Raw genomic sequence first — 17,617 nt, 5'->3', positions numbered from 1 at the left:
TGGATTGCTCTGAAGTCATGCTCCAAACATTTGACTGTGATATTAAAACCAATGAACACTATGTCTGTCAGTGACACTATGAAGAGAATACTTGTTGGACACACTCGTCACATTTGCGGCGGGACACGAGGCAGGTTTTTAAATCGCCCCGTGGCTGTATCAGGGCATTATTTGGCTCAGGCGCTGGTCTCGGTGCGGCAGGTGCTCCTAATGCCGCTGGCTTTTTTTTTGCTTTTGACATGTCGCGCTCTGGTATCGGCAGAAAAAAGCAGCGCTCCGGGTCCAATCCAGTTCAGTCCAGGCCCGCCCTCCCTGCTCGGCTTTTCTCTGAAACCTGCCGGGATTAGCTCGGACCGATTAGCTTTTGGCTCTCCGCAAAAAAACACTCACTCCCCCCCCCCCCCCCCCCCCCCCCCCCCCCCCCCTCCGAAACCTGCAGTAGCTTCCTTATCTACCTTTTTAGCATTCAAAATAAAGCCGGCATTTGCTCAAAAACTCGAGTGACTCCTTTTCATTCCGGCAAATCCACTATTTACAAAGAAAGGAGGATGGGTAATGCATTTTAATATCCTTTCTAGTTGAGCAAAGGCCACATAGTGAAATATTGAAAGCCTGGAGCGAGAGCTCGGTGACAGTAACTCTGACGACTCTTTCTAGCTGCTGCTATCACTACAAAGAGTGAGGACACACTGATGATAATACACTTCTGACCAAAAGTTGCAGCAAGTGGAGTTGCAGGAAGGAAACTCTTCTTTTTGACCAGAAGATCTTCAAACAGTGCACACTACAGTAAGTCTACCCAAAGTTTGTAGATTACTTATCAAGAGTGAGGTTGAGCACTTTCGTGACTTTAAATTATAATATTGCGGCTGAAACTGCTGTTAAAGGAGCCATAGCCCGTGCTTTTGCCTCACAGCAAGAAGGTCATAGGTTCGATTCCTGGCTCTGGACCATTGTGTCCTCCTTGTGTCTGCCTAGGTTTCCTCCGGTGCAACGATTCCCCAACAATAAACAAATGATGTACGACCGGTTTATGAAAAGTGTTGCAGCTGATCTCCATGGTAACGCAGACAGTCAGCGCCATATTCACCTTATTCCGCCCCGCCCACTTTTGCCACTTTTTTGCGTTGTCTCGGCACCTCGTTTTCCAGACACTTCCGGTCGAGCGGGAAGCCCGTTCATTTTAACGGAGAACGAGGGAAAATATTCTCCACTCAAATCTTATGTTCAGTCGATCGATTTGTGTAAAATGATAGGAGACAGAATCTTCAAAATAATATGATTTCTGTGAAAATGTCAAATGGGCAAAGCAGTATTTGAAGAATCTATTTGACCTTTTTTTGGTTCAACCCTTTAATGTTGCCCCCCCAACGATTAAACTGGTCCAAATCCTGATCTAAATCAGTCTAAAACTGGTCTAACCCAGTATAAAAAACAGTCGTGAAACCAGTCTAAACTTGATCTAAACCGGTCCAAACCAGCATAAACCAGTCCAACCCTTATCTAAACTGGATATTTTGAGTATTACACACTTGGTAGATAGGCAGAAATAGAAACAACACATGATTCAATAAAGTGTGCTCTACCAAACGGCTGAGCAAACTATTAAAGGGTTAAAACTAGGGATGCATCGATACCACTTTTTCTAAAACCGATACGAGTACGAGTACTTGGATTTAAGTACTCGCCGATACTGAATACCGATACGAGTACAAGGCATTTTCTTCAACATTCTTACTTTTTTCACAGCAGATTGGTTTGTAAATAGTAAATTTACTCATTTACATTTCCTTAAGTAAAGTAGGCCACACATTTAAGAGCAGTTATATTAGAATTGTGCTGATGCCATTTATTTATTTATTTTTATTTTCATTCAATATAATTTTTAATTTTTATTGCACTGTCATCACAGACAGAAAAGCCCATGTCCAAAAGCTCCCAATGCCTGAGTTTTATTCATTTATGTATTTTTATTTAACAATAGTATTGAGATGTTTCTTAAATGGTCTCTTTTCGTCTTTAGTTCAGCTCCTGTAGATTTTCTCGTGTGTTTGTAGTAACTTAGCGAGTAGCTACAGTGTTTTCATTGTTCTGCTGCAGCTCATTTTCGCTCAACATAAACATGCTGTATGTCTTTAATTGGGATTTTCTGAGGACTTTTTAGTCGCTGGGTTAGTTTTTCAGATGAATAAACCCCTGGGCTTAAAACGGTGTCAGAATGACCAAAACTGTTAGCCGCGAGTTAGCAACGTTAGCCTGTATGTTGTAAACACTGCAGACGCTGCAGCACGAACAACATTTAGCTCTGGTTAAATCCAGCACAGACTCTGATTTAGAGAGCACAGTCTGTAATAAAGTCAGCTCTATGTGGATTATTGTATTTACACTAAAGAATTCTCCAGTTTGTTGCTTCTTCTCTCCTCAGCTGAGAGCTGCGCCTCGTAGGTGCGCTGGCTGCACGTCAAATGGTATCGGTTTCTGGTATCGGGACCTCATAAATTAGTACACGTATGAGTACAAGTATGTGGTATCGGTGCTCAAATCTGATGTTTAGTCGATTGATTTGTGTAAAATGTCCAATGTTCATTTGAACTAGTAATTTTGACTATTTCCCAGAGAATATCCATGATGACACAAAACATTTTTCACTCATCATGGTATGCTTTTAGAGCCTCGGTAGCTGTGCCTTGGTTGGTCCATACACAACAGTATTTGCATTTCGTTATCTCTCCCTTTTCGCTGTACATTTCTGTGCAGGTGAAAGATCGGAATCAGATTATATCTATATCCAATCAGGGATATATCGATGTAAGTGGCACTTCAGTGACCTCAGAGCTCCAGCAATCGCAGAAAGATCAGAGGCCCTGCCAACGATGAGGCTAAACATTCATGGATTTTCTCTTGTAAGATTTCATTCAAAACCAAGTACCCGGAGAGTTATCAAAGCTCTGGCCTCCATTTGACAATATGACCTCAATATCTATACAGTGAATGCTTTCTACAACCAATCTGACGTCTCTGTGGTGTTGGCAGTGTCGTATAGATTGTTATAAATGTTATAAATTGCACGTTACCAAAGAAATAAGCCGTGTTCTTTGTGTTTTTTTTGCTCCCGGGTACATGTTGCTAATGAAACCTCTCTGTCCGTGACTAGAGTTTGTTCCCCCCGCTGATCCTCCGACATCACAGGCCGGAGCTGTGTCTACATTTGTCTTCTGTAATGAACTAACGCTCTCTTTCCCCTCATGTTTACCCAGAGAAATCCAGCTGCCAAACCCCCTCCTCTCGCTGCCTGAAGAGGGCGCTGCCGCACTGAGTCCAGGCCACGAAGAAGACCACAGTCATACCAGCTCCTTGTAGGATGTACTTTATAGAAAAATAGATGTGTTTTTTGTAAAGCGGACATATTCTGGTGAGGAGTTTGCCTGGAGCTCCCCCTGGAGGCAGCAGTGGGAACAACTTAGCAGCTTCATGACGGCGTGTTGCCTGTCCAGCCGTCTGCTCCTGCTTTCTGTATCTGTTCTGTATCTGTTCAAAAACAGGACCGTGTTTTCTATCCACGGCTTGTACATGCAGAAGCAAGTCAAATGAATGCTTTTTAATGCACAAATAGTAGATTTCAATGCTACAAAGTGCATATTTCATCTTAAAGATTTGCAAACATTTCATCAATCAGAGGAAAGAGAATTGGACATAACAGGAACCTTTTGAGCAAAAAAACAGTTTTAGACCATGGCTCTAAACCAGGGGTGTCAAACATATGGCCCGCCGTATGTTTGACACCCCTGATTGATGATTTAATCCGGCCCCTGCCCTGTAGAGCATGAAATTCCAGAGTATGTAAAAAAAATAAGTCTAGCCCATTCCTGTGTGGAGTTATGGATTTTTAAAGAATAACCAGAATGCTCGTTCTAGCCACTAGGGGGCATTAAATTTTTAAAAAAAGTAAAGAGTTCCACACGTGTCCAGCAGAGGGCACTGACAATATAAGAGCTCAGGATATAAACAACACATTATAAAGCCATGTGGTAAATGGACAGTCTGCCCCAGGGCGGCTGTGGCTTCAATAACAGCTTGCCACCACCGAGTGTGGAGTGAATGAATAATGACTACTATAGTTTAGTTACTTCGAGGAGCTTGTGACACAGGCTTGTAAAGTGCAATACGAGTGTAAGCTGAGGTTTTTAATGAAGCTTCAGTCAAGTTGGGGCTTTGATCAAATCACAGCTTATCATTATTCATTTATTGGAAACATTTTCTCTGTTATATGAGGCCCAGGACCCGCCGTGAGAGCAGAATTTCAGCCCGCGACCCATAATGAGTATTTAAACTGTTGGGCCATTGCCAAACCCTGTTCTATTTTGACAGAAAGATTTACGATCAATGCCGAAATCGACTGAAATCTGAAAAAAATTGCATTTTGCAGTTAAATACAAACAAAAATGTCCTAACTGTAAAATATTTTAAGTCAAAGTCTAAATGAATATTGCTTTTTGGTCACGACTTGTCAAGGTTCGTTGAAGGTGTCTTCCGAAGCCACACCAGTTGAGAACCACAGTTTTAGAGGATCTTTTTGCTATTTTTGATGAACTTATACAGTAGAAATTATTGAACAATGTCATAATTGTCCAGTAACTTTAAATGTAATACTTTTTAATGTCACTTTTGCATTTAAAATACCTTATATTTGAGCATCCGCTTCGTGGTTGTATAAGCTACGCAGCGGCGGAGTGATCTGCTAGAAAATAGTCCCTCAAAATGCCATCATTCATGTGATGCAGGGTCAGTTATATTCCAACAATTATTCTATGGACACAGACATTTATATGGTTAGTCTGGTGTTGTAAGTGATTTGCCTCAGGAGCTCTGTGGAGCGGGTCACACTGTTTTTAATGCAGGCTAGCTGATACCATAGACATGCACTAGCCTTGCACTAGCCTAGCGCCACGAAACTCTTCAAATTTTAGAACTGCATGAATTACAACAAAAAAAAATCTCCAGAAATCAGCAACACTCTGGACTACTAGGAAATGAGGCCCTACGTCAAAAATCCTGAAATATCCCTTTAAGATTTGGGTAAAGCCGAACTGGAGAAGTGTGCTCGGTTCAGGCCAAGGTTAGGAGGTTTTAATACGCCCCTGATCCCAGGTGCACGTCTTTGTAAAGAAGAAGCTAGAAAAAATGTGGAAGACAATTTGTTTTTTTACCAATGCCAAGACCGAGGAAGTGCGGATCGGAGCGCTTCAGCAGCCGAAGAAGAAACGACCAGAGTGCAGGCGATTTCCCAGCACTACTTCAGGTATGTTTTGAAGCAGGGTTTTAAGGGGAGACACTACAGGCAAAACTCAATTTTTCCAGTTTTCAGGTTTTGGGCCACATTGGTCTCTGAACATACAAGCTTTCACCTGGAAACAGAAAATATGACTAATCTTCACAACAACATGTTTAAATATTGCGCTGATTCAATGTTCCCCCATAGACTTATATGGGAGAATGCAATTTCAAAGGCTTTTTTCTCAAAACACATTTTTCTGTCATTGTGACGACACTATGTCCACGTCAGTCGGACCTAAAGACTTCACATTTTCCAGCCTTGGACTGAACAATATATGGAAGATTTTTTCAGAAGGATTTTTTATTATCTAATCCCTAAAGCCCCATTTATTGAGTTTTGAATGTCAAAAAATAAGGTGAAAAATTACATTTTTACAAATTTTTCCACTAAAAAACAGCTTATTTTAAAGGGGGGGTATTATGCAAAATCGACTTTTTCAAGCTTTACATCATGTTATTAAGTCATTCCCTCATTAAAAACATGCCTGAAGTGTTGCCTTAGCACATTCACGTATTTTCGAGTAATCTGTAGAAACTCTGATGGCGGCCATTTTAGGGATAAAAAGCCTGATTCCTTCAGGAAACGCCCTCGACCTCCAGGATACGCCTCCGACCTTTCGTCACCAGCCGAGTAACCAACCCCTGCTCCTCAGCAGAACCCCCTCCCAGCAGTGTCTAGCCCTAAGACGTAAACAGAGTCATCATGGAGGATTAGCTTCATGTGTTGTGAACCGGAGCCACAGCAGACTTTTACAAAGACACACATCAGTGTTTCTGTTACCGAAACACCCAGGATTAAAACCGGTGACAAGAACACTTATTTCAGTGTCTGGTTCTGCGCTGGGCCTTGATGATGCACAGAGCCTCCGGAGAAAGCTAATGCTAAGCTAAACCTCGAGTCATCACGTGGAAACGAGAAATATGCACACATAAAGTCAATAAAACCACCACACACATGAAGAACCGTTTAACAATGATCACACACGGAGCCAGGCTTGTTGATTTGGAAGTTTATTGCTCACATTTCATCTACAATGGGTCATAGCCGAGTGTTTTTCTCCCGGAGCTAACAAGCTAGCCGCGACAAGCTAACGGGAAAATTCACTGAATACAAGCAGCATATTATGCATTGAAAACGTCACTAAAACAGGCAACTGCTTGAAGCAGCCTTTATGACGATCACACACGGAGCCTGGCTTGTTGATTTCGTAGTTTATTGCTCACATTTCATCTACAGTGAGTCGTAGCCGAGTGGTTTCTCCCGGAGCTAAGGCACTATTAGCCGCGACAAGCTAACAACCTTCACCTTCACAACATTCATTGAAAACAGGCAGCATATTATGCACAAATAACGTCAATAAAGCAGGCAACTACTCGAAGCAGCCTTTACGATGATCACACAATGAGCCTGGCTTTACACATTTGTGGTTTATTGCAGACTTTTCATCAACAATGAGCTGTAGTCGATTATAACAAGCTAACGGGGTAACCTCGAAAAACCATTGTCCACCTGCACAGATAATGTCCGTCTTTGAATCGTATGGGCTCCTGCAGATCCTGGTGTTGTCCATGGGGGTATAGTTAGAGATCCAGAGGGCATGGCAGATGCAAAGAGAGAGCCTCCAAACAGCAGTTATTTTTCAGGCAAGAGCCCCTTCCAAGCGTCCGGTGTGGAAGGTTCGTCTCCAAATAATATCCTGTGTGGCCATTGTTCACAAAGTGATAAACAGTAGCTCCTTTCCAACAATAAAAATTAAAATGCACCGATCGTAGTTTCAATACTGATGAGACAACGAGCGCAGTGTTATTGTGATGCCACAGACAGCGTGTGGAGGGGGCGTGTCGGAAAGGGTCAGAGGTTCTTAAAGAGACAGAGGCCTATTTCAAGTCATTTGCTACGCCATTTTGAAAGAGCAATTGTATACAAGGCAGTTATTCTAATTTACTGCATCGACAGACCAACAGAAGGTTTCGTCATCATTGTAGTGTGCTATAGACTGGTGCTATGTGGCTGAAAAAAGCATAATACCCCCTCTTTAAAACTAAACAAGAAATCCAAAATCCCCTCTGAAAACGTCTTGGTAACTCATTCATCAATAAAATTAAACCATAAATTTGAATGTAGCTCTATCCATTATTCAGATGGGAAATTTGGGGCATTTTTAGGCATAAAACACCTTGTTCTTATATGAAAAGATAAAATGACAGAATACTTGCAATGTATTTTTTTTCTCACATTTATGCCAGTGATCGACAGCAAATGTTTCAAATTGATATCTGCAAATTTAAATTGTTTCCCTATTCACCTGCAGCGTCTCGCCTTTATGATGTAAAGCTCAAAGCATGTAAAGACTCCAGGAACAAGTAATGTCTGGTTATTTTGCGTTTGCCGTCAGGGCTGAGGTGATGCATGAGGGCCGGGCGTGTGAGCGCGCCGTAAACACGGAGACAAATCCGCTGTCACGCCCACACGCAGCAGAGGCGCCGAATGCAGGGACATGCCTGAAGTGGACACAGATAAATGGATGAGTCACAGGCGAAGGCGCGACATTCGGCCCTGTTTTAAATGCCACAGTGAATTTAGAGGGCGCTTTTGTCGGCACGAAACGTAGTGAGGGATGCATCTGTGTTGGGAAAACAGTGCCTTTCCATCGGTTGCCATAGTAGCTGTCGTCAAATGGCCCGGCTAAACTCGCTGAACCCGTCATGGAGAACTTCAGTATGGGTTTGAGTCGCCTCCCTCTCCAGAACGTCTGAGTCACAGTATGTCTGTTTTGTTCTCACAAGATCATTCATGGAGAAAAGGCTTTTTCAAACTGAGCTGAACTGTTTCACTAGTTGCTTTGTAAAGTTATTACAGCTTCTGTTCTGTCCCTTTTATACTGTTATAAAGGCGAGACGCTGCCGGTGAATAGGGGGAAAAACATGATTTAGTGATATCAATTTGAAACTTTAGCTGATTACTGATATAATATTATTATTATTAGTATTAGTATATTATTAGTATTCCAGAATGTTTGAGTTTGTAAGTGAGACTGGGCCTTTTCCTTGTGGTTGTGACACTGGTTTGGAATATTTGATCCCCCGATGCAACATTTCCTATTTGCGGCCAAACAAATGTTCATTTTGTTTTCACAGGGCGGGGGGGGGTCATTGTTTCAAATGACTTCTGCAAAGTCAGAAGAACCAGTGTTGTATAGATATTTGGTATCAGAGCAAAAATGTATAGCAATAAACAGATTTTAAAGCAGTCCTAAGTAACTCGTGCCCCTCGAGGCCATAAGCCCAACTGCAGGTGTCGTAGCAAGTTGTGATTTTTTTAAGGTATTTATTATCCGTGAGAGTAAATACTACGCTCACAGAAAAGACAAAAGGACAGAGGGATATTGTACATCCAATTACACAATGGAGATCATTTCTTTTCACTAAAACGTGGCTGTAAATACTCTTTAAGTGGCGCAAGCTCACAGTTAGCTTTGCCCGTTAGCCTGCTAGCTTCTTCTTTGTGATTCCATTAGTGTGTATTGGTGACTCCGGTCCGGTGGCAGTCAAGGGCAATTGTGGTTTTCTGGCCAGAGACACCGGGGGGAGATGAAAGACCCTCCAATCATCCCATCAACACTTAGGTACTACTAAGGTAAACAAGTTACTTAGTACTGCTTTAATGCTGACAAACATGAGACATGTGACTGAAACCTTGTGCTCCCAACATCACCGATCAGTTATTTATATTAGACATCAGTTGCTAACTAGCCTAGCCTAAAAATCACAAGTCAATATTTAGTCTTGGGAACCACTAAGTCATTTTCTCGTGTGGAGAGGTGTGGTTTACGATTGTCCACAGTCGTTTATTGTGTACTACGAATATCTGTCATGTTGTCTGCACGTAGCCATAGCCAATCGTATCAATTGTACCCGATGACATATGTAAGCCAAACAATGTTCTTCTTTTAAAATACATTTACATTTTGCTAAACCATTTAACATGGTCTAAAGCTTGATTCAAAGATGGCTTCTCGTCTGCTGCTGTCATGAAGGATCCGTAAACAAACTACAAGCGTCCGTATGTCGAATAGCGCGTCATCGTCTTGCCGTCCCTCCCCTCTCTGTGATCCATGCGAGGATTTCGGCCGTGGTTTCCCCGCCGCGGAGCAGGTCGAAGTGGTTTGAGCGCACAAGCAGCATGGGTGTTCCCCGGCGAGTTATTTACACGGGTTATGCTCGAATAATGGAAATGAATGAATCGCTGTTAAGGCTCGAAAAGAGTTTGAAGTGCGTAAAAAGCTTGTCACCTGAGGACGCGGCGCTTTTTTAGGGAAGCTCACTTTAAATACAGGTGAACATTTAGGTCTACATATGCAGGCTAACGTTAGCTACGTAAATGTACTTCTTAAAGGGGGGTATTATGCAAAATGGACTTTTTCAAGCTTTACATCATGTTATTCTGTCATTCCCTCATTAAAAACATGCCTGAAGTGTTGCCTTGGCCCATTCACGTATTTCTGAGTAATCTGTAAAAACTCTGATGGCGGCCATTTTAGGGATAGGTTTGCCTGAGTCCTCCTAGGAACGCCCCCACCTCCTGGAGACGCCTCCGAGCTTTCGTCACCAGCCGAGTAACCAACCACTGCTCCTCAGCAGAACCCCCTCCCCACTGATGCCACAGACAGCGTGTGGAGGGGGCATGTCGGAAAGGGTCAGAGGTTCTTAAAGAGACAGAGGCCTATTTCAAGACATTCACTACAGCCATTTTGAGAGAGACATTTTATACAAGGTAGTTATTCTAATTTACTGCATTTACAGACCAACAGAAGGTTTGGTCATCATTGTAGTGTGATATAGACTGATGCTATGTGACTGAAAAAAGCATAATACCCCCTCTTTAAATACTGCAATTAAATTACTGCAAATTTCGTTTGCAGGTGCAGAGTCATGTAGGACCTGCACCACTAGTTACAAGACAAATGTAAAGGCCATCACGTCCATGTGCCATAACATACCGTGACGGCACTTCAAAGGCTTTACTCAAACCGCAACATAACATTAAACATGTGATATAATAAATAAAATAGGACATGTAGGTCATTGTTGCAGAGAGAGTGTGTTGGCGACAGAGTTTCCTGCTCAGACTGAATCAGGATCCTGACGACAGTTTTTCTTTATCAGCTGCTCCTCTCGTCCCTCCCAACAAAGTTTACCGCGGTGTCATTTTGTCTCAAATGTCGGAGACCCAACTGTGTCCAGAGGCGGCGCTTGCAATAAGGCACGGCAGGCAGCTGCCTGGGGCCCCAACAGGCAAGGGCCCCCATGAACCGACCTGTTATTCAGAAGCCTGCAGTAAACACTTGATATATAAGTCTTCCTAATGATTTTGGTGATGCAGTTACATCATCTCTCCACCACTGCTCCGTGGCGCTGTTTATCCCCATCCTATGGGAGTTGCCAGGTGATCCGCTCCTACCCAAATGACGTCCTCTCTCCCAGTGCGCAGTACACCGAGTGACCACCAGAGGGCCCCCTACCGACATTCTTGCTTGGGGCCCCTTGGTACCCTTACTACGCCACTGACTGTGTCACTGCAGAAGCGCCAAAACCATGTGGATTCAGCAAATCCAAATCATGACGCAGGGTCCATTCTTGATCTCAATTTCTGACGCAGGCAACCACAAGCCTCGTCTATTCTCCTGTGAAGGGTGCTCACCTGCCAGCATATGTTTTAATATTTAAGTCCTGGATTGTTGGTTCTTCCATTTGTGCAATCAACAACGCAACACGATGGAATTGTTGTTTCTATACGAAAAGGGCATCAATCGTGTGGCGGCGCGAGTACATTACAGTTTTACAATTGTTTTGCACTGAGCCTTCACGCACGAGCACCTCATTTAGTCTGCAGACATACTAGATTACATGGGTCCATACACTGCGCTCCATTGTCTCAGCCAAAGAACCAAGCACTACTAGTTTAGTTACATCTGCAGCACCAGTTCACCTGAAGAGTGAAAATGACTCTCAGAAATAGAAAGCGGCTCAGTCTCTCAGCTCAGAGCTAAACATAGCCCTGTCCCTGAACGCAGCGCCTCTCCTCCGACGGGACCGCCCCACAATAAACCACATAAACATGTTTGTAAGCCCGCAATACAGCCCTGGAGTGGCTCACGTCTCCACTGACTCCACACACGCACACACACACCAGCCTATAACCATCATCGGCCTCCCATGAGCCTCTGCTCCTCGCGGGGACACTAAACCCAACCCCGCACCTGCGATCAGGCTCGTCCTGTGGAGCCGCAAACGCCGAAGGGAGGGGGAGAGGGAAGCTCCGAGCGCCGTGGCTGCAGCTGCCGTCGCGGTTCACCTTTTATTCTTTCTTCTTCGGTTCGGTAAATGATCTGATGTTCGCGCGTGTTCACAAACACAATTAGCTCCGAGGTCGAGTGCCCGTGTGGGTCTGGATTAAAGGCGCACCGAGAGGCAGGGGAGCGGAGAAGCACGGGCAAACAGGGCAAAGTCTACACATGAACCAAGAGCAGAAAGTTTTATACTCGCTGTAAGGATATCATATCTTTAGTTTTTGAATAAGCTCTAGTGAAAACAATTTCTATTTATCCACCAGTGGCAGCTGGTCCATTATGGGCGGTGGGGCGCCGCCCCTCCTATCAATTTTGCAAATAAAATAAAATGTTTTAAGTTTAGCAAAATCATGCCTGTCTTCTGTACAGGTGTTTTTTACACTGAGGGAGGGGGAGCGGAGGTGAAGGAGGTGTCATTTTGTCTGCCTGGTTCATCATGTGCTGTAACCGCTGTCACAGCGTCATAAATGTGTAGTTTTGTGCTCGGGGCGGCGAGGAACAGCGCCCCAAACATCTAACCAATGGTTCTCTGCCATGGTATAAAAACGTCACTGTATATCATCAATTCAACCAATCAGAGACGCGCAATAATAAATCTTTAACAGGTGAAAGACGAGGAAGCGTCTCCTGTAATCAAACACGAGTAGCCCGTTGTGGGAGCAGCTCTGAGCTCACGGACGATCGGAGGAAAAACTTCTCATTTGAAAGACCGGAGGAGCTTTGTGTTGTTTCCTGAGAGGAGGTGAACGGATTTAGTCAAACTAATGGACTTGAGACAACTTTCTTCAGTCAGAAGTCACGTCTAAACGGACTTTCATGGAGATAGCATGACGATGCTAACTAGCTCGTCTGCTTTAGCTGCTGCTTGTTTATCTCACACTTTGGGACAACCCTCGCTGACTTGGACAGACAGTTCTGTCCCAGGACGTGGACATTTGATGGAGAGAAGATTCAGGACCGTGAGGAGGAGCTACGACAGGAGAGGGGAACGTCATTCATTCACTGAGGGAAACAGAGGAGGAGCTCCAGGTGAAACAGGAGGAGCTCCAGGTGCTACAGGAGGAGCTCCAGGTGCTACAGGAGGAGCTCCAGGTGCTACAGGAGGGGGAGGACTCTCTTCTAAACGTAAGCTGCACTTTTTTTCTGAGCGGATCATTTGTCTGACGGTTTATACGGGTTTAAACCTGTGGCTCTGACGCTCATAATGGAACCACAGCAGGTCTGGGACTAAAACTGTTCATGAAATCAAAGAGGAAACACCTCCTGCCTTTGTTCTGGTTCTGTTGGTGCAAAACACAAATCAGTGGTGCACAAAACAAATATGTATAGTGACATCGTTACACTTTAGTCAGAAATTATTTATTTTTTATTTGAATAGAACTAAACAATAAGTTTTGAATATATTCTACATAAAATAATAATATTAAATGCCCCAAAGATAACTTTTTTTTTTAAGTTAAAAACAATGTTTATAAGCATCTTCTAAAATATAATTGAAGGTAGGTAGAGGCAACAGCCCCCCCTGGTTTTCACATCACCAGACGCCACTGCTATCCGCCTATTCCATATTCACACATTTGCTTGTTTGAACTTGTTGAAGTGCTCCAGGAACGGATCCCATATCAAATAAAAATCGTCTACCTTCCCATTTAGTTCAAATTAGATTTTTTAAATTTTACTTTCATTTGAACCATTTTGCGTTTAAAAGACCTTATACTGTATTTGAGCAGCATCAGCTTCGTGGTTGTATAAGCTACGCAGCGGCAGCGTGATCTGCTAGAAAATAGTTCCTCAAAATGCCATCATTCATGTGATGCAAGGTCAGTTATATTCCAAACATTATTCTATGGACAGAGACATTTATATGGTTAGTCTGGTGTTATAAGTGATTTGCCTCTTCAAATATAAGAACTGCATGAATTACAAGAAAAATATCTCCAGAAATCAGCAACACTCTGAATAACTAGGAAATCAGGCCCTGTGTCAAAAATCCTGAAATATCCCTTTAATCACATTTTTTGAGCTTTACCCCTGAGTATGTGGTTTTAACTGATGTGTATTAGATCCTACCTGCAGCGTGGGGTGAGTCTTGTCCATGTTGCCCCAGGTCAGGACCCACACCTGGTCATGTGACTTGTCGTACTGCAGCTTGACGGGGAACGGGTCCGTGGCCACCACCTGCGCCGAGGGAAAGAGGAATGGTTTTGGATTAGCCAGGCTGGTTTCGATCGTAATGCGGATCTATGTAACACTGTCGCTGATCATTCGCGATGGAAAACCTTGAACAAAAACAAAACCAAGAGGCTCTCGGTGAACTCAAGAGGATATTCTTTCCGGGAGCTGTCGAAAACACACCTGTAGTCATGGTTTTGATGAGAGAACAACATTGTGAAATGGTAAAAAGCTCTAAAAAGTTGAAATCCACTCTGCGGGTGAAGCATCTCCTACACCAGGGGTCGGCAAGTTTGCTCGGTGGAGGGCCGGTTTTCTTCATCGTCAAAAGACCAAGGGCCGGACCCTCCAATATGCCAGTGTTGTACATCATATACACTGTAAAAATGTCCATCCAAATGACTTAAAATCGCTTGAATAAAGGTTTTTTTTATGTTAAATTTGAGTCGGTTTGAACTAATCTAACATCAGATACGCTAATGCCAATGGAACAAATAGAAATCCCACTGGAAATCAGGCAAATTCACTTTTACTGTAAAAATTTTTTTTATTATTCACTTGAAATTATACAAAATAATCTGAATTAAGAATAAAAAATTGCTTGTTCCATCGGCAAGAACAGGTTTTATCTGCTCTAAGGCCAGACCAAATCTACTCAAACTTTAGATTTAATCTCTGAATTCAAGTAGATTTAAGTCATTTCTACCTATTGATGAGTAATCTTTTAGTATTATGACCTAAAAGGGTGCTCTGCTAGGACATTTTAAGGAATTGACAGTATTTTTCACATTTCTAGAGCACTTTAACAGGCATTTGATCTCTGATTTGGGTCATAATATTTCTCAAAATCGTCTCGAGGGCCAGAGTTTGAGGATGGAGGGCCGGTTTTTGGCCCCCGGGCCTGACGTTGCCTACCCTTGTCCTACACCATGCGCAGATTGAACATAAAACTGGCCCATAATCCATCGCCGAATGCGCACTGATACAGATACAATTTAAAACTATAACAGTTAAGGGGAGACACTACAGGCAAAATGTACTAAAAAACCCTCAATTTTTTTCAGTTTTCAGGTTTTGGGACAAATTGGTCTCTGAACACACAAGCTTTCACCCGGAAACCAAAAACATGCCTAATCTTCACAATAACATGTTTAAATATTGCGCTGATTCAATGTTCCCCCATAGACTTATATGGGAGAACACAATTTCAAGGGCCTTTTTCTCAAAACACATTTTTCTGTCATTGCGGCGACACTATGTCCACGTCAGTCGGACCTAAAGACTTCACATTTTCCGGCAACAATATTTGGAAGATTTTTTCAGAGGGATTTTCTTAGTATCTAATGCCTAGCCTGATTTATTGAGTTTTGAATGTCAAAAAATAAGGCGAAAATACATTTTTTACAAATTTTTTCCACTAAAAAACAGCTTCTTTTAAAACTAAACAAGAAATCCTAAATCCCCTCTGAAAAAGTCTTGGCAGCTCATTCATCAATAAAATTAAACCATAAATTTGAATGTAGCTCTGTCCATTATTCAGATTTCGTCGCCGAAAAGATGGGAAATTTGGGGCATTTTTAGGCATAAAACACCTTGTTCTTATATGAAAAGATGAAATGACAGAAAACTTGCCATGTATTTTTTTCCTCACATTTACGCCAGTGATCTACAGCAAAAGCTTCAAATTGATATCAGTAAATTTAAATTTTTTCCCCTATTCACCTGCAGTGTCTCGCCTTAAAACATCAATGTTGACGTGCGAGAATATCCTTTAAAAGTCACAATAATGCAGGATGTGTCCAGTTTAAGACAGGCACTTCACTGAAACCCTAAACGCTGTGCGCCCTGTTTCGTTTTTACAGCGGCGAGTTGCTGAGGCGGCACTTGGCTCGGACCGTCCCGGGACCTGCGGTGCTGGACCTCCCATTACCGAACACAGCTCTCCGTCTCGCTCCGGCGAAGGTCCCCCTGGCCCCCCGGCCCCCCCCCGCGCCCCGTCACCGGCCGCAGTAATGGATTGTGTTATTCCTCACTGTCGACGTTGCGCCACCGTTGATCCGCGACACTACAGCTCTGTCCGCTCGGGCTGTCGGAGCCTTCGAGAGCTCAGTGTGATGTGATGCTGCCAGCCTTTGACTTCAGCACCACTCAATTTGTAAACTCACAGAGCGCTGGTTTAAAGCTGTAACCGCCCGAATCACACTCATCTATTCAAAACATTCCCATCGTAGGACTCCACTGTGTGCTTTTGTTCTCTTCTCAGCCTAGTGAAGGTTCATCCTGTCCCGCCCACCATGACCCCGCCGTCTGGGTGCACGGCAAAATTGTTCGAACTTCTGCTTTTCTCCTCTGCATTCACGTTATGATGGATTTTCTTTAACAGAACATAAAAGGTGAAAGGATAACCCACTTAAAGGGACTATAAGGAGTTTAAAAATGTTAAAATTAAGTATTTTCCTCCCCATACATGTTCCAGCCATGTCCTAATGTGTAGAAAGAGCCCAGACCTGTTCACCACAACTGCCTCTAAAAATATAGAAGGTGCAGTTACACATATGGCCTGAGGTGGCAGTAGTGAGTATAAAATGGCGAACTTGCTTCCAGCCCCTGTAAATAACGCATTGATCGAAAATAGCTTGAAAGAGTTTGTCACCAGTTTCCTCATGCTGCGTATGGATCAACCAATCACAGCCCTTCAAAAAATAGAGAAACCAAGAACTCAATAGCCACAATAGCGTCGGAGCTAGTCAAACCTCTCAGCTTTTGCCTAAACTCGTTCCTAGCTCATACGGACCAGCCCGCACATCCCCATTGCCCACTTGAGTTCATTAGAAGCTCGTCTCAGCCTGAGTTCATAGCGAGGCAGAGTTGAGACGTGGACAGGGCCGACCGCTAATGCTAACACTGCGCTAAATGAGCCTCTGACTTCCTGGTTCGGGCTGGGGGAAAATATTCTATGTTTTAAGATAAGATAAGATAAGATGATACTTTATTGATCTCACAGATGGAGAAATTGCATTCGATGAGAGAGCATCCGGCAGCAGCACCCATTCAGTGCGCACCACTCTTTTTTTTTTCTTTGGTGAAAGATCGTTGTGTCGCGGCCGCCATCTTCACTGTTTTGGTCACAGGAGGAGCACTGGCTGATGGGAAATCCGTAGACGATGACCACGGCGGTGGAGCTCTTGCGCTTGGCCACGATGTTCTTGGCCACACAGGTGTAGTTGGCCGTGTGGGACAGACGCGCCTGCTTGATGATCAGGTTGTGTCCACGGTGATGTAGAAGTTCCTGTCCTCGGCCGGGTCCATGATCTCTTGTCCTTCAGCCACTCCACCCGCATGACCTTGGAGGATGGAGAAACTGTAGCTGCCCTCTGTCTCCTCTGATCTGAAACGGTGCACCGCCTCCTGGGCTTGTCCCCGTCTCAGAGCGTGGTGTCCTGCACTGGTCAGCTCCACCTCGTCCTTCCTCTTCCTCCTGCACAGCTCCCTCCACAGTCTATCACCATCTCCTCGTCGGTCCCTTTTGTTGTTTCCTGTAGCTCCTCTTGTGACGCCTCCTCCGTGCTGCAGGTGTGGGGGCTCTTGGTGCCTCTTCACTGTTCAGTGTCTCAGAAGAAGATGTTTGTAGATCTCATTTGACTAGGGCATTGTCAGTACGCATGTGTGGTAATAATGTGGTAATGTTCCGGTCAAAGTTCACAACTACCCACGGTGTCAACAAAGCCCAGTAAAAGCAGATTATCATAGTAGAACAACCG

The 17,617-nt window shown here is 43.7% G+C and overlaps 1 protein-coding gene across 1 annotated transcript in view; it reads right to left on the bottom strand.

Annotated features, from left to right (window-relative positions):
- Positions 1–17,617, bottom strand: part of fstl4 (follistatin-like 4) — a gene marked incomplete at its 5' end in the record, with an annotated part of 455,018 nt that overhangs the window by 11,455 nt on the left and 425,946 nt on the right. Inside the window, one exon of the mRNA XM_079566729.1 lies at positions 13,755–13,862. Coding sequence (XP_079422855.1) covers positions 13,755–13,862 — 108 coding nt within the window. The remainder of the gene's footprint in view (positions 1–13,754; positions 13,863–17,617) is intronic.

The sequence above is a fragment of the Gobius niger genome (assembly GCF_951799975.1).
Source record: "Gobius niger genome assembly, chromosome: 11".
In the NCBI taxonomy this organism is placed as follows: domain Eukaryota; kingdom Metazoa; phylum Chordata; class Actinopteri; order Gobiiformes; family Gobiidae; genus Gobius; species Gobius niger.
This window is presented reverse-complemented; position numbering and strand designations above follow the sequence as displayed.